A 26,705-nucleotide genomic window follows, 5' to 3' on the forward strand; every position below is an offset into this window, starting at 1 on the left:
CAAGGGAAAGCGCTCTTCCATGTCTTTGCCATCAGTTTATTCTCCGCACTCTTAAATCATTCAACAACTTGAGATGAAAGTCTTGCACTCGGGCAATGCAGGTTTCTGTCTGTGCCTACGCAGCTCAACTTCTGTGGAGGAAAGTCGACAGAGAGGAAAAAGTATTGTAAACGGTTGTTGATGTTATACGTACATGTGCATGTGGCTCGTGGTGGTGAAAACATGGACCAACCTGACTGATGATGCTGGTAATATTGCAGGTTGCAGTGGTAGACGCTTGACAACATGTCTATTGTTCCACTTTCAACTCGTTGGTAAATTTATTTTCCTCGTCAATTATGCAGTGATGAACTTGAGAAAAACATGGTCTTAATATTGAAGGAAGATGAAAGCTTTGAAAGAACACGAATGTTTTTCAAATTCTCACATTCCATCATTTATGCACGTCTTTTCCCACGATTTTCTGCAATGATGGATGTGAAATGTAAAATATTTAGCCTCATATAAAATTGATAAAGTATTAAAAACACTTTAGCAGTTCAATGTTAATCAATGCAAAGTACACAAAGGAGATTCCAACTTATGGCACCAAAGATTCGAATCCTATAAGCACGCAGAGCTTATTCAAAAACCTTTATATAACGGCCTCATATAAAGATCAAACTTCAAGGCGAAATGGAAATAAGTGCGGCAATAAAGCAACTCTTCTGGAGCAAGTAGTGAAAGTTATGCCAAGAAGAGAAACTTATGCTGAGTTGAGTCAGATCCAGGAAGGGCTCAGGCCTCGAAAGAAGTATTACACGTCTTAGAATCTACTTAGACCTTCTTTATTCCGTGAGGAGGAGGCGAAGAAGGAGAGTGCAGACAAGGACAAAGGAGAGACAAGTAAACCAGTTAAATGACGAAGTCACTCTTGCGAAGACTACCTCAAGTAAAGTCTTAACGAGCCTGACCACGTTGCATTTCACCACGGTTGAAGGAGAAGGATGACAAGATCAATGACAGAAAATCCAACAAAATGAAAAGGATGCAGCAACATATACCAAGGCGTATATTTATACATACGAGGAGCGAGTGAAAAGAATGGGAAGAGAAGAATAAAGGGGACAATAGCGCCAAGAAAGCGACTCATCCATCTTTGGAATCACAGGGGTGCAGTGACAGTGGCCACAGCTATTAAGGACTTGTCACTCATCAATGTCATCACTGCTTATCCATTTCACACCTTTAGGAATTCCATGCTGACCATCACGTCAACGAACCGCTCTGGGCATCCATCCATTCCATCACCCCTGAATTGGATGGAGAAAGGCAAGTGGTCGTCCTGTGGTCAAGTCTGCGTCACACGGATGCGGGCAGAAAAACAAGAAGCCTCGACTCTGATAAATAGATAGATACGTGGCGAGAAGAACAGTTGTAAAGTGTCGATACATGGATTGCCTGGCACGAAATGAAGTAGGAGAAAGCGAGAAAGACCCCACGGCCAAAGATTATCCAACTTTTTGCTTATTCCAAGACATTTCTCTTTCTCCATGGACCTTTTACTTGGCTGCAGTGCCCAGAACCGTTACAATTCACCCTCCGGTATCTCATTGAACCAGTGTCCAGTCAGTTTCATTCCAGTCTACCCATCTATAAAATATCGTATCCGTGAATTATGACAAAGTTCGCATGGAGGGGTGGCTGGCGGAACAAAATCTTTTGTAGTTACGCGTAAAAAAATACCGGAACAGTTACTTTCTCGGGTGAAAGACTGGGGTGAAGCTAGAACGAGATTAAGCAACTGCTGCTGTCCGTAACTCGAGGTGGTTGGTGTGAAGTTGAAGTTGGCTTGGAGGCGAGGGAAATTAAGCGCAGTGGAGGGTATCCTGATTATTTAATACACTAACGAATGTGGGACCCACAAGGAGCGAAAGTCGCCATGTGATACGGCTAGCAGGATGACATTCATAAAAGAAAAGGCGCATTTTATCAATATATGTGACCACTTGGAAGATGATGTCATATTTGAACTAATAATTATGTTCACTGCTGTTGCTCTGCAGTTCTGACAGGGGTCAAAAAGTTCAGTATGTCTTTTTTCCATTAGCTTATCTGGAGAGATTCTTTCCCCCAACTTTTCCCCTTAACTTTCCCATTGATAAATGTTATTAGCTGTTACATACATGTGAGCATTATGGACTTTTTGAGTGCTGCCGAACAATAATGGAAGTTGGCTATCACTAATGTACTTACCTCTGTTGTAACCCCCTTTAGTTCTTGACCTTCCAAGAACCAAAGCAGAGTGGGAGGAGGGTGCGATCCCCAAGACTCGCATGTAATTTCATACTGAGTATGTGTAGAAAGTTGGCTGTGTCGCTGCAATATCGACACGGATAGAGGACGTACTGGAATAAATAATAAAAACATGGTTAGTTGCACATTTTGAGCCGCTTATCCTTAGTTAATCCGAGTTCCCCCTCCTTCGTTAATCTGATATACATACATACATGCATATATCCTCACATACATATTTAACTATACTAATCCAACTTTACTAGTTTAATTAGGAAATGAGATAAAGACGTAAGCTAAATTAAATTTTGATACAAATACATTTGTTGAATGTTGATGAAGAAAAAAAAAGTTTTTTTTGGTGAGTAGCAAATTCTCTAAACTTTTTTTGTGCATGTATGAATACACGTGTATTTAAGTAGGAGAGAACTCTTTTTCTCTCTCCTGCAATTGATTACATTCCATTCCTCGTGAGTAAATTAATTGACCTGCTTAGAATGCGATGCTTCGTTTCAACACTTTTCGAGCGGTTCTTGGATAGTTCGGAGTGAGTGGTGGGTTGAGTGTGATAAATCAAATAATCGAATTAGATCAAAAAAATAATGCAAGAGAGAAAGCGTTCATTTTGCTACTTGGTATTTTGTAAAATGCTTTTTCTTCCTCTTCATCGGCTGATTCAAGTCAACCTCCGCAAACTGCGCCTAAAGTGCTTAACTGAGTTTTCTCGCCTCATTCTTTCTGTCATCAGAGAGGATGGGAGACTGGATCGAGTTAGTTTTCAAAACTTTTTTGTTTCCTTCTCAAGATCCACATTCAATGGAACCTGAGCATTGACTGGTATGTGTGTGTGCTATGCCATGGTTATCTCCTGCTTAATCTAGTTGTATGTGCAGTGCGAGTGCAAAAAAAAACGTCTCCGTTTCCGCAGAGAAGCAGGCAGCAGTATGTCTCCGAGACCAATCCAAATCTAAACGACTTTCCCTCTTGACTAAATGAATCTTCTCTAATCGTCAGAGGCTCAATTCGACATGTTTCTTTACTCACTCACTTGAGACATAATCGATTTCTGTGTGTATATGTATGTGCTCCCTTCTCCATCGCCCCCTCAGAGAACGGGGTACGAGATAGGCATTTATAACAAAGGAGTGAGAAGAAGGAGAAAAGAAAGCCATGGGTTGGTCGCCGTTTATTTAATCTTACATCAAGTGTCCATATGCCTCAAGTGACTGCAAAGGAACAACTTTTCCTCGCCTAATTCTTCTTCTTCTTCTTCGCTTGTTCCATGTTCATGTAACACTACCCACAGTTAAAACTACCAAGCTGACTGCTCCTTATTAAAAAGTTGGTTAAGAGCTGAAGGGTGCGCAATGAAAAGTTACTTATATCCCATCATCGTCATGTAGCCCTTTTTTCGATAGTGCAAGTTAGTTAGTTGCTGCTGGGTGGGTGGGAAGATAGAGCGTCTACTTAGCGTCGGTTGGTAGTCGGATTACGTGACTAAATTTTTTACTCTAGAAGACAGACTCTGGATTTGGGACTAATTCAATCTTCGACGCGTCCGATTGTTATCTAGATCAGACTTTGAGAGAGACGGTGGTGGTTGCATTATATGCGATCGAACGAAACCCAAATGCTCGTTCCGGCCAATCAACGTCATGGAGATTTTACTGACACATACATTCGTAGGAGGAGGAGGATGAAACATAGGGCAAAGTATTCTTAGAAAGATAAAGGCGTATACTACCTCGTACGTACGTATATAAATACGTCATACATAAATACTTATAAACATATCCTGAATGTACGGTTGATGTTTACAACGCCCTCAGAAATTCATGCCAAGTTGTCTCGTCTCTTCCTGATGTTGGTGTATCAGGCACGTCTCCCCTGTAATTAGCACACTAGTAATAATTCGTCGTTTGTTCTTTCGCTAATCAATGCAGGTGCTAATTACACTTTCACGGTTGACAGAGTCCCTTTTATCATGTTTTAGCCAGAGAGTGAAAATGGGGAATGCGGAATCGGAATGGCGGTGGTGGTCGTGGGAGGGAACGACACGGATTGAGAACATATTTCGATTTGTGACTATCTTTTGCAAGATCTTGATGGATGGCTTGTTGGAGCTGTCTGTTATCTGTCAATGCGTTTGTTCCAGGATCAGCCTGTCTAGCTGCGGAATAGCCAAGTGTAACTGATTTACCTCCAACTTTCTCCACCAAGTCCTTGGTTGTATGCACGTACACAGCACAGAGTCACACCAGTCCCATTATCACCATGAACCAAGGCTCACCACCACCACCACCAACCACCCAACCGTCGTGTCACCGATCAATGTCTTAAATTACAGCCATAAATACAGTCTGTCTTCTGTGGTCAATCTGATAAGAGCACTATACCTGAACAATTTGGCAATTTACCCTTCACACTTTCATAATTATGGAGGTGGTACATGGAACTGTTAACTGGATTACCCCCCGCTAGACGTGAACAATCCGACATAATTTCCATTCCGATCCCGTCATGAGCAACCTTAGCATTTTTGCTTCAAATGCAGGTGGTAAATTCACACCCAAGGAACTCGTCGTATTCTCACAATTATGTATTTATGCCTATTTCAAATTTTAAAATGGTTCTGAAATAGATCTGCTTGATACTTTATTACATGTAAGTCTTCATTAGAATCAATATCCATATAACAAATTACGCAAGATAAGCTATAGTTACGATAAGCTATGCAATTTGTCCCCAGAGGATGTGCACCGCTCTGCGTCTGGAGAGAATTTATGCCTGATTACTTTTAATTTTGAAATTGAGGAATGGAATGCAACGCGGAGAGAGGAGTGAGGAGTGCGAGGCGTAAAATTTAGGATAATCTCTGGAATCAAATCTTGGTTCTGGATGGGTAAATGAATTTGGCAAATCAAGTGAAAGCATGTCCTCGACACACAAACACGCACGCACGCAGTCATGTAAAAGAAGATGAGTGAGAGTAATATTAACTTACAATTGAGTTCAATGCTGACAGTCTTTGATACGGGAGAGATAAGAACCGTATTCCGTGCACGGCACTCCAGATTAGCTCGGTGCTGACTTCTCTATATTTGGAATGAATATTTGCATATTTACACATATATATATACCTAATATACGTATTTATAGACGCAATTTATATACCTGAATATTTGGCACTGAAATGTGATTTATAACTTGATTCTCATTTTCCGCGTGGTATGAAGAGTCCACAAGATCGTCGTTTAGGTACCACATGACCAATGGACTTGGGAATCCTGAAATCATATGAAACCAAATCACACACATGCCCCGCATGAATTAATGATCGACTCAGTCACCCTTACCAACCACCGTGCCATACCAGTCAGATCACAAAACTGGATACCGCAGCCAAAGTCAACTTAAGAGCTCCCTGTATAGCAATCAACTCTAAATCCTTGGTTTTGGAAACCGGAATTACTTTCTACTACTGGGGAAATTCATTCGCTTTCTCCCCACCGCTCACTCGCCTCGCTCTCTCGCTCGCTCGCCTTTGTACTTGTGCGTCAAATGAGTGTGTTAACAGATGTTCTACAAATAACACCACACACACACACAATGTTACCTAAGTGAATTCAGGAATATTACTTTATTTCAAAGGAAATGTGCCAAGGTATTGCAAGCCGCTAACTGAATTCATTGTTCTCATTTCTCCAACGAATGATGACTCCACGACGCAAAGCAATTCTCCTTGAAGCTGAAATGAAGCTGGAGGCAAGAGGATCGTTGAGCCGGTAGAATTTGCAATGAGTCGTCCACACCCAAAACTTTGCAGGTTGATTCAATTTGCCATTCTAGGAGCATTCTGTTGTTGGATTTCTTGGCAGCACAGCACATATTACATAGTCAGACGAGCCAGACCGCGTCATTAATAGTGAGGTGGACCTGGGAAATTTGTCTGTCCATACATGTTTAGTTACTCTTAGTATTCCGAAGCCTAGCCATCCGATAAATTGAGCATTATGGATTCGCATCCATCTTCTGTGAAAGTGGTAGTGGTTTTGGTCCCTTTCACATTCATTTACTTGCGACATACTTCATCACCACGTGGTTATGCAAACAATCACTAGTCTGTTAAATTTGGAATTTCTACCAAACGTATATACCTCTGGAAATAATAGAGTTTGGGACAATGTGTATCTTCCAGCGAAAAACGAGAGAAAATTAATTTTGGTCACTCAATGTCAAACATGAGTCGCGTTTGTGAGAAATAATAATTGGTTTACCACAGCAATTCTTCACCTATGCATTAAATAACCACCTCCGTTAGTATTTACTACGCAAGTGCACACGTAATGCTGACAAATGATCAAAAATACTGGCAAATAAATACCGAGTGAACGTCATTTGGTAAGTAGTTTTGGCGGAAAAAGTTCAGGCCAGACAGACGACTACTAAAGCGTGGCCTCTATTTTCACTTGCTCAATTTCTTATTTACTTACCAGCCGCGTCGTGACTCGACTTATTCTCACGGAAATTTATTTGCTTTGTCCATCTTAACTGGGACAAATAAAATAATAATATTGCGTGCATTCGAGTAGAAATAGTTTACGCAGCTCAGTTGTGACATAAATACCTCGATGAACATATACCCGTCCCGTGTACGTACTTATATCTTCACACTCCACGCTCCACTCGATGCAGGTATAAACTTTGTACGAAGGAATTCTGTGAGCAACCATCAACTCGAAAAGTCCAACACCCGCACGTCGGATCCGGAAGTCAGAGCAGCCAGAGCACAGGAAAACTTGAGCCAACTTAAATCATACTATGTGAGAACATTGGACATAAACACGGTCACCAACTAAATATATAGCCTCGAACCATCCGGTTGAGGTGGTTTGTACGATATCGAAGAAAGCTAACCACTTCAGACTTATTTAACTCTATTCACTGGTTTGCTCTCCAGGTCAGAAATGTTGATGACTCTCATGCCGTCCCCGTAAAAGAATTATGTAAGCAACAGACCAACTTCTTCCGTTTTCGTGAGCCAGGTCCACGATGATTTATAAGTGGAAAATGCATTGCAGTCACCCGGCAGAAATGTGTAGATAATAAGACAAAGTGCCGTAAATCAAATGTGCTGGGTCTTCCAGCACCCAAGCACATGGCGCAGACTTTGTATTTAATGCATCTCTTCACAAGATTTATCTCCATTATTAAGAGTACATACTTATTTTTCATGACATCTTCCTTGGCTGCTGCCACTACCCGTGCTACCACAACCATGAGCGAAAGTGAATGGATTTATTAGACTCCTCGTCATGAAAGGAGAGATACCGATGGTCCTATGTGCTTAGGTGTGTCTTGGGTATTTGTCTACTCGTGCTTATTTTACCCCTTTTACAGATACATACATCCACGTCCTTGCATTTTTATATGCGTAAATTTGTAAACACTTAATGCGAGGTGAAATATTTGTTGAGTGCTAAAAGCTACTGTTATTTAGCCGCTTAGGATTTGGGAAAGCCAGGAGAAGTCCATGATCTTGGCAACGTTGGTGAAAGAAGGGAAAATGGAACTGGAAGTTTCTACTGTACTTACTTTATCTGTGACGCTTAGGAAGTCTTCCTTAGTCAATTATACCAACAACGTGTCATCATCTCGTAGATGACCACTTTTACATGATCATTTATTACCCTTTGGTAATGCGACTCAGTTGTTCCAAGTTTCAGAATTCTGCTGAAATTATAGTTCGTTTGCAAAGTAAAACTAATTTTCTCTTTAACGCTCTGTTTAAGCAAATTTAGATTCTTTTCGCATTTGACGTCGTTCCTTGCGTAATGACTGAAACATGTCCAACTGAGAGACAAATAATGTGACTCTTTATATTTTACTCACTTTGCCTTCTTGCATATATCCACTTTATTTAGCTGTGAGCAGAAAAAATGGCATACGTCTGCGTCATTTCGGTTTACACAACTACGCGCGTTTTTTTACACTTTAAATTTAGATGCTCTGACTCGAGACGCGTACGACCCAATTGACTCTTTCTCTCAACATTAGGGCGTTGAATGAAGCAAAGTTCATCTGTTCTTGATGATAGTGATCATGGGAGACGTTTCTTTCTTTACGTGCTATCACGTTTTCGTCGTTAAGTAAAATACTTTCTCAACATATGCTATTTCAAGAGTACAAAACTCGCCAAAAGTTAAGCTGGTGAGGTTGAGTGGTGCTCAACAACGATAATTCATTTGAGAGAAACGCTCACTGCTCACAGAAGAACTGTTAATTCATGAATTCAGGATTTGGAGTAGCGGAAAAAGAGAAAGCGAGGCGAGTGAGCTGACTGCTATTCATTCCAGGAGGCCTCGTGAATTCGTGATACGACGATCCCAAGGACCGTGCTTGGCAGGTATGGCATGTATGGCGAGTAGGGTGCATTCCTAGCACAAGGTGGAACGAGCTGTTGACTTTTAACTACAGCAGCACCTTTAGAATTTCAACATTATGACACCGTTGAGAGAAATAACGAAATCGCGTTCATCGTGACCTACCATCGCGGACGATGCACGTTAATTCTATCGTCGATCCTTCGCGATAGGGTCCCACCTCACCTCGAACGTTCATACCCGTGTGTTCGAAAATTTGCGGTTCTTGTGGAGGCACTGTAATAAATAAATTTGATTTATTAAACACGATAAATACAGAAATTACCATATTAGCATTTTCTGAAATCATCAAATTTTCCATCAATGCAAATTTCAATGGAAAACAAAGGTGTACTCTTTCCACCACAGTTTGTATCGCTGCACAATTGTTTTATAAGCTACATAAATACGATAGCCTCTTGTTGGCACAAGTTTGCGAAATAAAAGTTTGCACTATGTTATCCGTGAGAGATCTTGATAGCATGGATCCTTATAGTTTATAACGATCAGGTTTAAAATTCATCTTATCTCAAATTAACAAATAACAGGGGTTTGCACAATTAAATTAAATTATACCAAGAAAATTTTGAATATTGTAATGCTTTGAGGTGGGTTTGGTGAATTTATACAAGGATATATCTGGGCATACTTATTTAAAACGGATAGGAGATAATAATTAAAATGAGGTGTTGGTACAGGTTTGTGTAGCACACAGAATGATGAATTGGAATTGTAACGATCCAAGTGGACTTGATACATTTCCACCCTTCTTACTTTAGTTTGAAAGTTTAATGCAGACAGAAAAGTCGGAATTTTAGAAAAGTACAGATCGTTGGTTCTTCTACCCGACAAGGCTGACTCATTTCCTTAATGAAAATCCCTTCGGCTGTTGATGTTCAAAGAAGCAAATGAAGCTTAGCAGCAAAGTTGAACGCAGTCACCATAAAGTGCAGTTTAGAATTTAAAATTCGAAGGAAGAGTTTAGTTCGGATACTTGCTTCAATGCAATGAGGGCGAGAGAGAGTTCTACTACTCAAGTAAATTATAAACTCATTTTTATGGAGGAAACCCAAATGCGTCTCTAAATACATGTAAAAACCTATGAAAAGTGATTAGTGGAAACTTGACACGGCCTCAAGTCATGTACTTTTTTTAATTACAAGAGTGAAAAGTAATCCACACTTTAATTTTTTTTAAGTAATATTTAGCAGCAGGTAGCATATAGTTCCGACTATAAAATATTTTCAATTTAGTATTCACACCTACATATTTTCTAAACAAGAGAACACGTGTAACCTATTTATATAGTTGTTTTATGTAAATACACAATAATTAAGTAGGCAACCACATATGTGCGTATGTACTTCTGTCAGATTTTGTTGTGCTGAGCAATATCAAACTTGATGCTTCCTTCATCATGCACTCATGAACAAGTTTCGAAGATTTTTTGCTGCTAAATTAATAAAAAAGGCTCATTCTTGGAACTTAAGTATGGCTGATGATGGTGAGTGACTGGGAGGGCTGAATGAAAGGAAAAATTGGGCAACCCTTCATCCTCTTTTTAATCTAAAGTAGTGAGAGAGAGAGAGAAGCTATGCATATACGCCAAGAAATAGATTCACCACCCATCCACCCACCAATGCTACGCTTTTGTTGGTTATGGTTAGTTATTTTATTTTATCCCATCCATCCCATTAAAAACAGAAGCATTAAGCAAATTTCTTTCAGACAAAAGCTTATGCCTCCCTTCTCCCTCCCATTTGAGGAGCACCAGAGAGAGAGAGGAGAGAAAGCAGAGAGAAAGAACTGGTTAAGGAAGCATTCATCCGTCAGTTATCTTTTGTCTCGACTCCTCGTTCGTCTTTTCTTTGCAACATGCTTCTTGTTATTTTATGAAAAACTTTCCTGATTTTTACCCATTTGCTCACATTCTTCCTGTTACAATACGTCCATGCAGCATTATAGCCGTCCCTCTATTCGGCCACGCTTATGCTCGTTTATTGCGGTTTCATTGCATTGCTGCTCCTTCTTGTTCTCACGACGTATGTTTACACACCCACTGCCAAGCTGCATACATTTATCTTCACATTTATTCTCCATGCGGGAGGAGGTAATTTGGTTGCATGCAGTATTTCTGGTTGCTTCGTAATGCACTCGTACATGCGGCTCCACGTTTCAATATATGAAATACATACATACGTACGTATAGGATAACATGTTACTTATTTTGCAAATGCTGCTTCATCTTCTTTTCATCTCCTCGGGATTGATAGTCTGCTGAGATATGGCGGGCGTGGATTTAATGAAGAAACGATACCATGCATAGCGTACGTAAAACAGTATAATGTTACATATTCTACTTGATATACATAAATAGGAATATATATATACAAATAATACATATATATGCATACACATGGGAATGAATAAGACCAACAACGCATTGGGTTTTCACCGTCTTTGTCGGTTCTCTGCATCTATGAGTTTAAGAGGTCTAGCGTCTCTGGTGCCATTACGTTATATGTGAGATTCTCGCAGCGATATCAGACGAGTAAAAGAATAAACAAGGAAAAAAGTAATTGTACAAAATGCAATACCCCAACTTGACACGCAAGTTGAGAAACAATGTTTTGCAGCCATGCCATGACTAGTTCGCAAGATGAATTTTCATTTTGGCCGCAGCCCGAAGAAAATGTATGGCAAGAGTGGGGAGAAGCATCCTCCAGTATCTCATGCATTTGATAAATTGTATCCGATCGAGGCTCATGTCAAAGCTTGCAACATGTCGCATTGAGACTACTGCGACCGAGTGGTCCTGTTGTTTGTGTAGCGGAACGGAGAAAGTGAATAGGGTTTTGGGTGTCAGAATAGAGTGATAGTGAGACCCGACCGAACAAAACTGGGTTGGTTGGCTGGCTGGTTGTCGTCTTCCCATTATTTGCCTCCACTACTGTATTGAGCGAGATTGGGATGACTGGTGGTGGTGGTGGGAGCACAAGTAAAGTAAAGCACCCGCTTGGGATTTTATTTACAACAAACTGTATATTAGCCCTGTCTGTAATGTGACACTTTCTCCAACTTTCTATCCTTCCCTTTGGCCAAATATCAGACTTGACTTTGACATTTAGGATCAAAATCTTGAAAAAGGTCTGTCTCTTCCCGATGCTCATCTCCCAGCCTTGTGTCGCGCGGGGTGCTTCCTACAGCCAAATGTTGACTCTCACAATGTTGACTTCGCAAAATAATGCATAGCTGACTAGCTCCGGATGTTGGAAAGCTCATATTTTGTAGATTTTACCTGGTTCGATACACGTGTTGTAAAGTTTGTTGTAACGCAAACATGCGGTAGTTACGCACAAACTCAGCCAAAATGGAAATTTTATAAAAATATGCATATATTTGTATATTACTCAACTGTGTGTATGCATATGTGCACATAATATTTATGCACATACAGATATTCATGTATATTTTCTTATATCAGTTATATTTCCTCTTGTGAGTTTCAGTCTCAAAATCATATTTCTCTTAATAAAGTTTTTTAGCACATTTAATATTAAACAAAATGTTAATTTTAGGAGTCAATGAATGGCATAATAAGCATATATGCAATAAAAAACATTACTTACCAATGACGGTTAAGTTCAATCGACTCTCACGACTTGGTGAATTACGGAAATCCACTCGACACCTATAATTATGTATCAAATGTGAATATACGACTAAAAATATATGCATTACTAACTAATGTGCGAAGTGAAAGTGTTTATTTATTCGTTAGGCATTATTGGTGGTGTGCGTTATTTTATGTTTAATTGCACAGCACTGGACTCTTTATATTTGTAACGTAACTCTGCGAATATAATACATTCACCTGAATAAAATTATATTATTACGAAAATTCAATCCAACGTACCGATAAACACCTTGGTCTTCTACCTTTACAGGTTCTACGATTAGTCTTGCAGGCTCGGATGTGGTTTGAAAATGCCCTTTGGAAATCATCAACATGAATCAAATTATATGTGGTTCAGTGGTTTTCTAATTAATCATACTTGAAAGCGACGCTCTAATTTACATCACATGACAAAACTACTTTATCCGCGTCCATGAATCAAATCAAATCAATCAATCGTCAAATCAAGGAATAATATCCCGATTAGTGTAGGTCAGGATATGATTATACGTCGCTAAGACAATGTAATGCAATACTTGCTAGATGAGACACACGGTTAAAAACAACTTGAGAATAATGAATCAAAACTTACCACGTTTCCCAAATGGAACGTCGGCAGACCAATGTTTTGCGGCACTGAAATGCTTGCCTCTCACGTCCAAGCTATCAATGAAATCAAAACAATTCTTAATTATAATTCATATTCAAGCCTCATTTCATCGTGAAACCATATGAGTTCGGTACGTTGGGTGTTCTATAATTAATGAACTAAATCGTATTTGTAGCGCTTAGGGTTCATGAGTCACGTGTGCTAGTTTATGTGTCGGTATATTCTATTATTGCCGAGTTGGTAGAGTGTCAGTGATCAACTTGTACCCTATTAAAAATGGGTTTCACAATCTTTTATGTTTTACTTGTCCAAACATACGCCAGCAATTTTTATGGAAATAGTGAAAGCACTTACATAACGCTGGATCTAAGACAAGATGATTATTTAAAGGTGAAAGGTAAGCTGTGAAACGATACATGACTAACATATACTTCCAACTCTCGAAAGCTGGTAATTTTGGAATCGCGTATGAGAATAAGGAAGGGATTAATTTTTAAGAGTTTTCCATCTCCGAGAACAAGACAATCTACTTTTCTCTCACGATTTTCCATCGCCTAAGCACTTTAGCTCTATACACTTTCACCATAAAACTCCAGCGCATATTGCCAGTGTCCTGAAATCCCCACTATCCAAGAACATCTTTGGTATTTTAATCTTATCCTAAGAGATTTAGGCATCAACGCTTTCTATACGTACATATTGACCATTTATTCATGCAGGCACGCCTACGTGAAAGAAAGAACTACTTATAAATGTTTGGTTAGAAAAGAATTTGGAGCTCTGTTCAGAAACACGCGTGCTCTTCAAATAATATAAATCGAAAGTAAGCAATAAGTTGTTTCACTAAGCATTTAAATAAGTTGAAAAGTTGTGCCCTACGTCTTATCCTTAGTATTTTTGCATGTATCTATAATATGCAGTTTGTAGAGGCGCAGACGCAGTTTGCGCATTTATTTACTATTTATTTGCCATCCAGATCAACAACCAGTTCACTTTTATTTCATTTTCGAGATTTTTATGGTGATTCGGTTATTATAGATGAGGTTCATGGCTCCAAGGCGATTGAAAGCGTATGCGGACTTAACGTGTGAATTTATTTTACACATGCATAGATTTATATTTAGGGCTGCATGATAGCAGGCGAATAGTGAAAGCAATCTTGGTGGTGGAGATATCCCACTCCGTATTCGCAGGTTTTCACTCTGAAGCATTCCTATTCTTTCATTTCAGAGCATTCGTTGAGCTGAAATGTAATGAATTGGTGATATACATTTGCAAGACACGCCCATTTTCATAACTCAGTGGCAATTTCACAGTTAATAATAGAGAGTTTGATGGGCTCTCTCTTTTTCACTAATTTGGTAATAAAGTCTGCGTATATTGGAGGACGAATACATGCGATTCGCCCCCTTGCCAACAGCACTATATGGATTCGATGGCTCTTACTTCCAGAGAGCTGGGGAAAACGCTAACATCACCAAATTAGCCCATTAGTTACTTTTAACGCTTTTAATATTTCCTGCCCCAAAATCCTCACTCCAGTATCCGGAGTAGGTCGTAAATGGTCCACATTGGCAATTTCTAATGCAAAAGGGATCATATTCTAAATTTATAAGAGAAATAAAGACAGTGCACATTAGTAATTACAAAGGCATGTCATGGTCAGCTATAAATTACAGAATTGTAAATACAAGCACTAATTGATGGTACAGATACGGCTGTGGGCTTATTTCCTTCTTCGGTAATACCATATACCAACTTATCCGGGATTTAATTAATTCCCATGATTTGATAATGTACCTGTTGGTGAAATTATTTCCTACTCGGACTCTCCAGCTTCAGTTCAAATACTCGTTAAATAGGAACACCAACATACGTATGTACACATTCATTCATATAGCTTAGCACAGGACTGTGAGCATTATCGGAGTATATGGGTATATATGTATACGTGCAAATGGGCTGCAGGACCTGGTAGCCAAGTTGCCTACATTTATTAGATTGGCTGCCCATTTTCCACATTATACTTACAAATGTACACCCTGTTACAAAGTTTGTTTTGCAGTTGAAAAACGACAAATTTGATATTATTTTCCCGCTTCCTATCGCTAATGCTAATAATAATACTTCATGGTTGTGACCTACATAGTTCGTCCATGTTTGCGGTGTGTAGTTATCAACATTCGAAGCATTCCAATTTAGGAAAACATTTCAAGAAAAAGCAAAAAATACGAACTATCCTATTACAGAGCACACACTGTCATCTGTACGCAACATGAAATTAGATATCGTCCTTGTTGCTTTCACTACCAAACTAAACAAGCGATTACTACTCCCAGATATCGCGGACTCGAATGCACGTGTCGAATAACCATGCAATGAATCGATATCACACAAAGCTAAAAAACATGGGTTTGAAACAGAATCTTTTGTGATTGTTTCTGAAATAGAGAAAAAAGACACGCACAATCCCGAATGATTTAAGAGACGCATGTAAAAATAGGCAGATTGGTTTCAAACTTGGATATATATGCGCACGTATGAAGGGGCGAGTGTATGTACATCCATGTATTCACACTATTTATGGGTGAAAAGAAGAGAAAGTCGTACGTCAGGCGGTGATTACTCTCTCGGAATAATATCCATCTCCTTGTTTACGAACATATAAAAAGGCGGACCAGGCCGGGCTTCATTCTCGCCACCAGTCTCACCATAAAATAATGCAATATAGGTTAAAAAAGAGGGATTTGAACTGTCTTCACGTATCCTCCACGTAAATCCATTAACCACCCCGTGAAAAACTCAAACCCATTCCCCTTGAGTAGAAGATGTCGAATTTGGTGGGTAGTTGGTAATGGTGCGTGTTCTTCAGGGGGTGACGGTGGCGGTGGCGGTGGTGGAGTTAACGCTGCAGCAATCGACATTAAACTCATCAACACAAGTGGCGAGAATAAAACTCTTATTTATTTTTTACTTGGTAGTGCACCTTGTTAAACTTCGCTCGCCGTTTTTACGTTCCACACCATTACGAAGATTAAGATCACTGGAAATGTCGATACTGAAGCCTACCTTATATTTTTGGGTATGCAATAAGTTGAGTATGCATGAAAGTAGTCCAAAGAACGAGGGGTTGTGCGGGAGATGTAACCTAGACTAGCCAGTAGCCATCCGCGTGGTTGCTGATATTTCTTCTTGAAAGAGCCTCAATTTTAGTCTCTGAGAAATATCGTTGCCCTCCCTCAACAGTATCATCCACTAAATATGTATCTGCTCCCACTGAATAAGATTCTCGGGGAAAGTTGTGTATTGAGTAACTAAACTTTGGAGGAGGGTGAGAGCGAGAGAGTAAAAGAACGTTATTTGCAGATATATGGATGTATGTAGTATACTCATATGTCTGATTCTGCCTGGGTATCAAGTACAGAAAAGAGATAAACCAGACCACAAAGGGCCCTTGCCTCCTTTTTGAGAGGATAAGCATGAAGCTATTATGCTGAATTCCCTTCCTTCCTTTCCTTTGCCAACTTCCTGATGCGGTTTGATCAAAAGTCCAAGTTTCTGGGGAAGAAAAGCAGTAACACTTTCCATCTTTTATTGAGTTACACGCCGTGATAAATGTGTTCAAGGTTATCGAATTACATCCGTTCTCTGAGCAATTTATGTAGACACAATGTACAATTTTATGTCCTGATATATTTTAATATAATGCTCTAATGTGTAGTAGTTCATCCAAACCATGTTTGCAGCATAAATAGCACACGTGCTCATGTGTGTAGCCTATAAATATCTGGTCTGTAAATCAGCAGATTTTTTGTATCATCGAACGGGACATGTCTTTCGGATTTTAAAGGATTATAAAAAAAAGAAAATTTACAAGTCCTTGGGGATTTTAATTACCTGTAAATCGGGATGCTCTCATCGCCACGAAACCTATTGAATTAAAAGAAAAAAATACTTTTGTTAAACAGCCGTAATTTAAAACAAATTTCATTGACATACTGATCAACGTGTAAATTAATTTTAGTACATAAACTCTACTAACCACAAAACCATGTAGACTGAATCGTCACGGCGATTTGAGGAGCTGTAACGAAATTAGTATTGATTATTCAGAGTCAGTTGGGCACGATGAAAGCAGCATTTAATGAATATGTAGCGCAAAATGCATATTTCTTACATATCACAAGTCATATCGGTCCTCTTCCCGACAACTCCCTCCACAGGGGCAGAGATTTCTAGATAAAGCAAACAAATCATGGAATTAGACACATTTATTGGTTTCACTAATTACCTTATTGCATAATTCTCGATAATCATTGTAACGAATTTATGCATAAAATTAATAATTAATCGCAAGATGCTAATCCCTGTTAATATTATGAGAAATATTGAGTCCTTGCGTGACTTGCAGTTGCAGCGCATTTGGAAAATAAAGTCTCTCACGTGGATGCCATGGATTATTATTCTCAGTGAGTTTTCGAGGAGCAGATGAATAATACAAAACGTAACTTTCCATCAAATTTTAAAACAATTCATTCCATCAAGTCTTCCAAGTTGCACTTTGTTGTGGTGGTGGTATTAAAAGTACACATCAAATTGTATGGAGAAAGACTTCCCAAAACAGAGATCAAGACCAACCGCTGCGCTACGTTAAGACAATCCCGAAAGTCCATCTAATCTGGAGCACGGAGCTTATTGGATTTAGCTTTAGGTACCAGAAGAAACTTCCGCGAGTCTTAGACTGACTTAGGAGGAAAGAGTAACTCTTGTTTCAAAAGTTTCGCATAATTTCCCGTTCGTCGCAAACTTTATTTTGCATTATTTCTGGTTTTAATTTGCACTTTCAATCACGCAGCATGGTCGGAGGGAGTAGAAAAGTGTCAGTAGTCACAATGGAGCACCTCTCTCCATATACAAAGTATAAATACATGTATCTATATATACGATATATGTATGTACATGTATACGTATACTGGTTCTTTGAGAAATTTTGTGGATGAAAGTTCCGGTTTCATGAGAACGTAGGAATGGGTAATCCGATCCGACGGATTGATCCGAGTATTTACTAAAGCATTGAACAATCCGATCCGATCCGATCCGACCATTTAAACTCGGATCGGATTACCCATTCCTACTCAGCTTAATGGTTGGTATGGATGATGAGATGCTGCATTTTCAAGGTGGGATAGTGAAATATAACAATGATGTGAACTCAAAACACTACTTTATTGGAACTTGGTCTATGGCAACATAAAATTTTGTCAGCATCCAGAAAAACCATACCGGAAATCAATGCTGAGTGGCTACATAGCAAATATAATCTTCCCAGGAGCAGCGGCATCATTATCATACCAAAAACCCTGTACAGCAGTATCGGCTTCCTATACATTTTGAGACACGAGGAGAAGAAAGCAGCCTTTTCGAACTTGGATTTTTGTACCCTGGAAGAATATGTACAGCGTGCAATCCAATGCAATAAAAAGTAATGTTGTAGTTAGAGTAAAATATGTCTCCAATTAATTAAACTCGTGCAACAGCTTCGTTTCGTTCAATAACGAGCAATCTTGGGAGCTAAAGTGCTTCAACTTCATTACATTTGGATTCTATTTAGAACTCACCTTCAGATTGCTAGCCAAGTAAAACCACGTCCTGTAGACAAGTTTGGCAGTTTCTCGACTAACGCTGTCTTTATTACTACTTTGGGGAATATTGGCAAAACAAACCTGTTTCTGGAAGCGTGATCCCGTTTTTAATGCTGCGTCTTAACAGTTAACCCATATTTTCATGGGCCAACCAAACGACCCAAAAGTACAAACAGACTAAAGAAGGCACCATTGAAATGCAAGTCGAAAATTTTAATCACAACTTTCCGGCTGTCTAATTTTCAAAGTTGTCTCAAAATTAAGGAAAATTAAAATGAATTGACGTATTTATTGACGTTTATTGATCAATTAAAGAGAGAGAGAGAGGACAATACAGGCTTCAGTTTAGTAAGTTCAGGCCCTTGCTAACCTACATGCGATTTTCAAACAAAACATGGCAATAAAACCATGTCAATTACATTGCGAGCAAGAAGTCTACCCGCCATTAAACCGCATTACTCGGATCCTGAGTGCAAAATTGACTAAGAAAATACTGCTGCTGGTCTGGTCGCTGGTTTCTCAAGTCTTGTCTGTATAATAATAAGTAGCAAGCAGCATACTTTCTCTCCCTCGCGTTCCCACTGCAAAAACCTGCTTGCTACTAACCTCATTACAAAGAATCAGGGGAAGAAAAATCTCTTTGGACTCCAGAGGCTAATAAACAAGAATACGAGAAGGCGTACAGATATACATATGTACGTATACATCTGGATATATGCATGTGCACGTGGATATAATGCCTGTCTGTGTTGGTTTTGAAAGCAGGCAGGTTTACGTACGAAATAATATGTAAGTATGGAGCACTTTCCTCCTACTACTGGCCTTATTTTACTTTCTCTGTGATTACCGTGATCGCACAGCATTCGGTATGAGGCAAACTTGGGAATTGGATGGTGAGCCATCCAGCTCCATTCAACCAGCCAGCTAAATATGGGCGCAACTTTCTCTCTTCTATTCCCCCTCTATTTCAAGACGCAATTCCTTGTGAGCTCCAACTTTCCAAGGTGCATTACATACATACTTGTGCAGTTTCCAACTTTTATACCATCAATCCCTCCATTCATTCAACAAATTCTGCAACATTTATGCCGCAAGTAGCCTTTTAGGTCGGCAATAATGAAAGTACTGGCTACTCGCAGGTTATGGAATATGGAACCCGTGTGTTTAAAATATATATAGTTCTTCATTCATACCGAAAATGTAGGAGCCCACCGGAAACGAGGAAAATTGTGCTCAATGCATACACATGTACTAACGGTTGACCGAGGTAGAAAGGGAGAAGAATAAAGTGGCTGTGTGGCTCGAAGGATCTGAATTGTGGTCGTTTTGGGATACAACTTTAATAAAGCTGTAACCTATTACTACACAAATCACCGAAAACATGCTTAACCTTAACTCCACGGTGCATAGTACTCACTATGTATGCACATATTCCCTCGCAACAACAATCTCACCCCTTTGACCTTTGCTTCTTGTTCCCTAAAGTTTCCAGCTAAACGGTTCTGACGTGTCATATATATTTTAACATGGTCTATTTTTGTTGTGTTGTGTGGCAAGGCCACTCTCCGCAAACCCAACAACAATTGAAGCACGCGTCTTCATAAATATGTGTTTGTAAAAGATGCATGCCGTGTGAGACAACTAGACAAACGTAAAGACTGCGGAGTTCAGTAAGGTCAGATGTCTAGTTAGTAAACATGATTTACGTTCTTTATTGAAAGAGAAAATAATAAATGTGGAATTTATGGTTCGTATCAAAATATTTCCCGCTTGTTAACTAATCCTAAGCTTTGATTGACAAGATAAGTGACAAGAATAATTCCAACAGCGTCTTCACTTCCTCGTGCCTCTGCATAGCGTAGGCAAAAATACTCTAAATTCATCTCAGAATCTCGAAAGCAAAGTGATCTTGTTGGGATATGAGGTGGTCGGAAGGGAATGGATTCTAGAGCAGTGGTTGGATGGGTTAAACAAAACCAGATTCATTGTATGCAGGGCAGGCTTACGCTGATAATGAAATTCTGAAAATGCAGATACGTAACCCATGACACCACCTTGATCATGTTCTGGTCCCAGCTTTCTCAGATATCCTTATCCCTAACTATTCGCAAGATGTTGGCATCTCAAGGTTTGTTTCGAGTGTGGGATTATTGCGGTATTGTGATATTGTTCGCTAGCCGAACTTTCCTTCTGTCCGATTCCCCAAGAGGAATTACTCGCCAACCAGACCGGTAGGACCGAGTTGTGCTCTGCCTGGTGTTTATCTGTACTCTGAGATAACATGAGATCTCTTCGGAGCACAGCAAACCTGAGTGTGTAACAATGGCAACAATGGACCAAATGAGACCACAGAACATATCTGCATACGTAAATACATATCTACATGTGTACCAGGATATTGCCGTGAACGCATTCTACCAATATATATGTATATGTATGTACTTATGCATTTCTTCCCGATTTCTGTAAGGAAAGTTGTATCTTGACTGCACTTTGTTTAACTTTGTTAAATCACATTCTGTGTAAACGGACGCAAATGAGCGACAGTGGATAGTTTACAGGTGTAAAGCTCCTGGTTTATTTCGAACTTGAGGCCGGTTTGCTTGAGTTTTCTGCAGAACGCGGCAGGGTATTAGGAATAGAATAACCGATCGAAGATATCGAACACCTCTCGTCCTATGCACTTACCTCCAAAATATGCTAATTATTAATTGGTGAAGAAGAATATCAAGGATTTCTATAATTTTGTACGGAGGAATTCGATAGATGATTAAAGGGTTCTTTCATAATAACATTAAATCAAATTATTTAAAGTTCCCTCAAGTTGCCGAGTGTACGTAATTATGGTTTCCCTAAGAAATCTATTGCGAAATGCTCTAGTGGAGTGGTCATAAATAGAAATAACCAGACCCGTGGTGGTAGCGCATTAAAGGATAATCGGAGTTACGAAATGGACAAAAGGCATGTGTATGATTATAACGAGAGTATGCAGTATTTGGCATTGGACAGAATTCTGATGAACATTTCAACATAACGTGTCAGTCTAGACTTCTTGCAAAGGAAGAGCTTTGTCAGACGTGGGAAAGGTGGACATAAAAAGACAAAGGGAGATGAAAGCGTCACCCATCCCGACAATATGTTGGGCTGAGGAGTGACCCGAGTGGAGTGACCAGCACCAGCGTTAAAGAGCCAATATGAGCTCGTTCACAGGAAGTAAAACTTGTTTTGATCTTCATTAGATCAGCCGTTTTGGGAGTGGTTTCCTGAGGGCTTGGTTATCACTACGGAGCGATCAATGGCAAGTTGCCATGACCCGAATCAAGTGGTAATTTGGGAACCAGCTAATGTGTGCCCGGCTTCCTTCCTCAGATAATACCTCATCACCAGCAACTAACTGGAGACGACTTTTAGAGAGGAAAGGGCGGATTGCGAAGTACACATCGTTTCGTGTCACACATGATTTTATGACTCCCTCATAGCAAAGCCTCGTAGTAAAGCTGTCTGTAGACCAAGGGTAGGAGAAAGTACGTACCACCATAACCACCACCACCACTGGCCATGTATTTCAACCCATACACTGATCCTGAACATTATTGAAGCATTAAAAAATTTATGATCATCGTTCACAGCCTCATCCCCCATTCCTTTCTCATTTGGGAACTTTTCTCAACTTGTGCTTCAAGGCAAATGGCAAGAGAAAGCGAGTGCGAGAGAGAAAGCGGGAGGAGAAACCCAAGACCAACCGGAGCATGTAAGACGAGTGGGAGAAAAGTGAAGAGGACGAGAAGAGACTAAAACTGCCATGGAAAAGCTATATTATTCGCGGACGAATTTTATTTTATCTTCGATATTTTTATCAGCGTCCAACATTGCAAGTGACTGGTAAAAGTCAATAATTCATGGCGACAAGTGGGGGATGGCCGTTTGAAATATGACTTATTTTGTGGTTATCCATCCTTTATAACGTATAAATCCATCCGTATACAACACGGCGACACCGCATATACTGCTCAGTTTATAGCTACACAAATTTTGACAAGCACTGCCATGCTGGCCGTCTATTGTTTTGGCAGTGATATCAGTTTGAAATACTATTACTTTCCAGTGCATGTAGATCGTAACTCTTACTTATAATATTTCGTTAAATAAAAATGTCATTAATATTTTAAGATTATTTAAAAAAGCAAGCTACACTTTAAAATCCAACACGAATTCGTTAAACGGCGCACAAGCTGCATAGTCGTGAAATTGTCTCCATTTCAGCTGTCTAATTCTGGAGAAAGCTCCTTTACGAGAGAAGAATGAGAACCTCGGCAGAGTATTTCAGACTTGAACGTGGTTCGGAGTTCAAAGAATGTCAACGAGACAGATTCGCATCGGCGATTTTGAAAGTGAAACAGATAAATTGGAAATGCAGAAGGACTGTTGGGAGTTCCCAACCTGCTTCGGCAGAAATTGATGTGAGTTTCGTGGCCTTCAGATTTTTGAGGTAATCCAACATTCACGTGGTGGGAAAACTACGTCGTCAAAACATCTCACATGGAAAACCATGGGCTGATTAAAGTTTTGAAAAGTTGAGTTTGTAACAACAAATGTACCTCGTGTTTCAATCTGGTTCTTATCCATGGGATCCACCCCGATGTTCCCAAAACCAAATCAGCTCCCAGTGCGACCATTGTCTGTGATTGCTAAAGGAGGGCACAGTAGTGAAATGCGTGTGGAAATCATTTGGAGAGTGAGAGTGTAACAAAAATTGAAACCAAGTTAACGTCGTGAAGGAAATAACACGCGGAAAGAAAACAAAATGGGATATTGTTGCCGGTGACACAAACGAACGTACAAACGTAAACATCCATTGGCAGGCAAACGTGTTACGCCAGGGCAGAGAAATTTTTACCTCTTTCTCCTGAAATATCTTTCTTGTATTCTGCTTGTATATTTCTATTAACGTCGTCCCATGTTTGCTCTAAGGCTTGTAGTGGCACGTCATGTGGCTGAGTTTGAAAGCAGTGAAAGTATGTACACATGCAAGTATAAATGCAGCAGATAGGGAGGAACTTTCGCTGCTGACGATTCGAACTGCCACCAGTGAAAAGCTTGTATATATGCATATGAGGTGTACTCGGAGAGTCAGAGATATTTGCGGACTCCAGCACTGAATTCTCAATGCGATTCCAATGTGAACCATCAGCCATTCGGAGTGTGGTGTCCAAGTCCCATAGACACTTTCTCCACTTAAACCAACCAAGACTAGTGGAAAAGCAGAGTAAGGAAAGAGAGAAAGAAAGAAAGAAAGAGAGCGAGAAGGGACACCCCAATATTTCAGACTTGAGGAACTACTCCTGGTCCCACTATCAGGAATAAACTGAGCATTGAAAACCATTCGTTTGTCGCATTCGAAAGAGATTTGGTATTTGGTCGGATTTTGTTGATTTGGAGAAAGAATGGGTGGTGATCCATGTTGGGGGCTCCCCTAGTCTTTTAGCTCAGAATATCGTGCGGATAAAATCACATCACTCCGCTGTCTTCTCTCCTCGTTCGTGTACCTCCTCCGTCTCGTAAGAAGAGAGTCAATAGTCAGCAAGGATCATGTATTTTTCCTCCCATTGCATTTTTAGATCAGGGCAAAATCGGTAGAATCAGTCAATTGAGAAAAAGGTCTGCAGATTTTTTGTCCATTTCAGATGTGCTGTGAATACATTTCCATTCTACGCAGTATAACTGCGTGCATTCCCTTTAAAACCATTTCTTGTCGCTTAATCCACTCGCCCCATGTCCCTTCTTTCTCCAACGAGGGAGTGACCTACTGGGAGTGACTAACCACGAACCAGTTATTTATCCAGATACATGTATAGCTTCCCTTTATGAAATCTTGTATAACCCCAATTTCATTTGTAGATACATATGTATGATAAATCCTATTCATTTTCAAAACACAACTCATTTGCATTCGTCAAAATGAATTTATGAATTTATGGGCTTATTAAGAACAAGTATTAATGTATCAACAAGTGCGCATTCCAGCTTTATTAGAAATCTTAGGATAGGATAGCGGAAAATATGAACCTGTTTTGGTGGAGTTACCTGACTATGAAAGTGCTTGCCTTATATATGTAGCACATCGACCAATGCGTATGTATGTATGGCCATCGACACATTCTCATATTCACGGTCCAATGAAGATTGAACCGTAAAGGTAAACGAGTTATCCTGGATAAGTCGAGCATATTTTTTGGCCCAATAACCGACAAGACTAGTTTTTGTCCAACCAGGTGAATCGTAAGCCCTATCTATTTTCGCAAATTGATTTCATAGATGTTAACCACACATACATACAAAAATATAGATAACTGCACAAGTAAAGCAGACCTTTGTCCATTATTTTCAGTCGATTGCTTTACCGATATAATTATGAAATAAAAATTGTCTTGCTTTTATTTACTCAACTGCATAATTAAATGATAAAAACATTTCGTATGGAAAAGAACATTTGTTCAAACACATGTTGCGAGTGTTTAAAGACGACTTTTTCTTATTTTTTCAATTTTCATCCTGCCTTGTGTACGTTCAAATTTTGTTTTCACACTTTTTTTTATATTGAACTTGACGTGTCCTTACGGTGACTGCTTCAACACTCGTGCTGCTTGTCCTGTTTCGCAATGGCAAAGAAGTGAATGTTGATGTTCCCTGAGCTGGACAAAGGATCAAAAGAAAGTGTCTCAACCAAAATCTTTAGCTTTGAAACTCGGCAAGGTATTTCTCTGTAATGTTCCCCAACACGGTAACTTCATTTGAGAAAAAGAAGCGTGAGGCGTGTGTGTGATGTATTTGTTGCACAACGAAAAGACGACGATTATTATCGACCAAGTGAAATTCAGTCAGGGAAAATTTGTGGGAGCAGTGAGCCATACAGAGAGCACCGTAAACCACCACCGACAGAGAGGAGAATGACCAGCACCAAGAGAACCTTTGGGAATTTGGGATAGCAGCAGCTCAACCAGGTCCCACTTTTCCCAAACCTTGCCAAAGTTATTGATGCTTTCTCCCGTCCATCCTTGACAGTGGTGCTCCAAACATCACTATACTGCCGGACTTTGGAGGTGGTCTGCAATTCTCACACTGTTTGAAAGAGCGGGTGTCCATTTTCCAGAATGAGAACTAACGGGAGGTATACCAAGGAAATCCCTCTGCTTAAGAATGGTGGTGGTGGTGGGAGAAGAGTGGGAAAGAGTGGGCCTTAAACCACAATACGCTGTGAGTGCTTGTCTTGTCTACCTCGGATCGGAAACCTGGATTTCTTCTGCTGGATTGGAACGAGGGAAGAAAAGAAGAAGCTTTCACACAAGACGACTCCGCGAGAGAGACCTTTCCAGGTTAACTCACCTTCCTTTCCTTTGTCTGACAAAGAGGAAGAAAAAAAACAAGAATGTCTCGTTACAGTTGGAGTTTGGTTTTGTCCCTTCTTAAGCCAGCCGTCCGTCCTTTTATTTACATCCTTTCCTTGCTCGTAGTGCTGGTGGTGTCAAGTCGCTTTACGTTCACGTTTTCTCACACTTTGGAGACGCTTGCCTAACTCGACTGCTTAGTTCTTTCCCTTCGGTGGACACCTTACTTGTGGAACAGAGTGTGCATCTGGTAACGGGAATTTTTCTATGTGTTGTGTCTTTTTGCGACAAATATAAAGACAATTCATGTCAATATTTCTCACCCACAGGTTCAGAGAAATTTCTGGATTTATTTGCTGAAAGGTGGCAAGTAAACTTACTAATGTTTGACTCAATTCTTTTCATCTATGTACAATGCATGTTTACTTACAGAACCTTCCTACGCATAGTTGGAGGCATTTTTTTTACTTTATTTAGCCACGTTCATTCAGCACGTGTGGGTGGGTGGGTGTATGGAAGAAAGTCAAAGAAAGTCCAAGGCAACAGATATCTCTCCAAATGATGATAATCTAGCATGGCAAGCAATAACTGCTTATTTTTCCGCCGCAATCCACCAAATAGGGCAAATAACCAAAGTTCTTTACATAGCCGCACAAGTTAAATAAAATATTGAGTGAAACGTTGTCGTCATTTATA

General features: G+C 39.8%; 1 protein-coding gene across 2 annotated transcripts in view; it reads right to left on the reverse strand.

The window, feature by feature from the left end:
• Positions 1-26,705, reverse strand: part of LOC110844859 — an 81,367-nt gene that overhangs the window by 34,758 nt on the left and 19,904 nt on the right. For both annotated transcript variants that reach the window (XR_004833998.1, XM_035847911.1), the window contains exons 2-11: positions 17,160-17,217; positions 17,025-17,066; positions 16,880-16,912; positions 12,965-13,035; positions 12,613-12,688; positions 12,326-12,387; positions 8,823-8,933; positions 5,449-5,561; positions 5,279-5,369; positions 2,236-2,387 (exon numbers count right to left, since the gene is read on the reverse strand). Coding sequence is in view for 1 of the 2 variants with exons in the window: in XM_035847911.1 (XP_035703804.1) it covers positions 2,236-2,387; positions 5,279-5,369; positions 5,449-5,561; positions 8,823-8,933; positions 12,326-12,387; positions 12,613-12,688; positions 12,965-13,035; positions 16,880-16,912; positions 17,025-17,066; positions 17,160-17,217 (809 nt within the window). In the remaining variant the exon portion in view is untranslated. The remainder of the gene's footprint in view (positions 1-2,235; positions 2,388-5,278; positions 5,370-5,448; positions 5,562-8,822; positions 8,934-12,325; positions 12,388-12,612; positions 12,689-12,964; positions 13,036-16,879; positions 16,913-17,024; positions 17,067-17,159; positions 17,218-26,705) is intronic.

Source organism: Folsomia candida, unplaced genomic scaffold (genome assembly GCF_002217175.1).
Source record: "Folsomia candida strain VU population unplaced genomic scaffold, ASM221717v1 Fcan01_Sc002, whole genome shotgun sequence".
Classification (NCBI taxonomy): domain Eukaryota; kingdom Metazoa; phylum Arthropoda; class Collembola; order Entomobryomorpha; family Isotomidae; genus Folsomia; species Folsomia candida.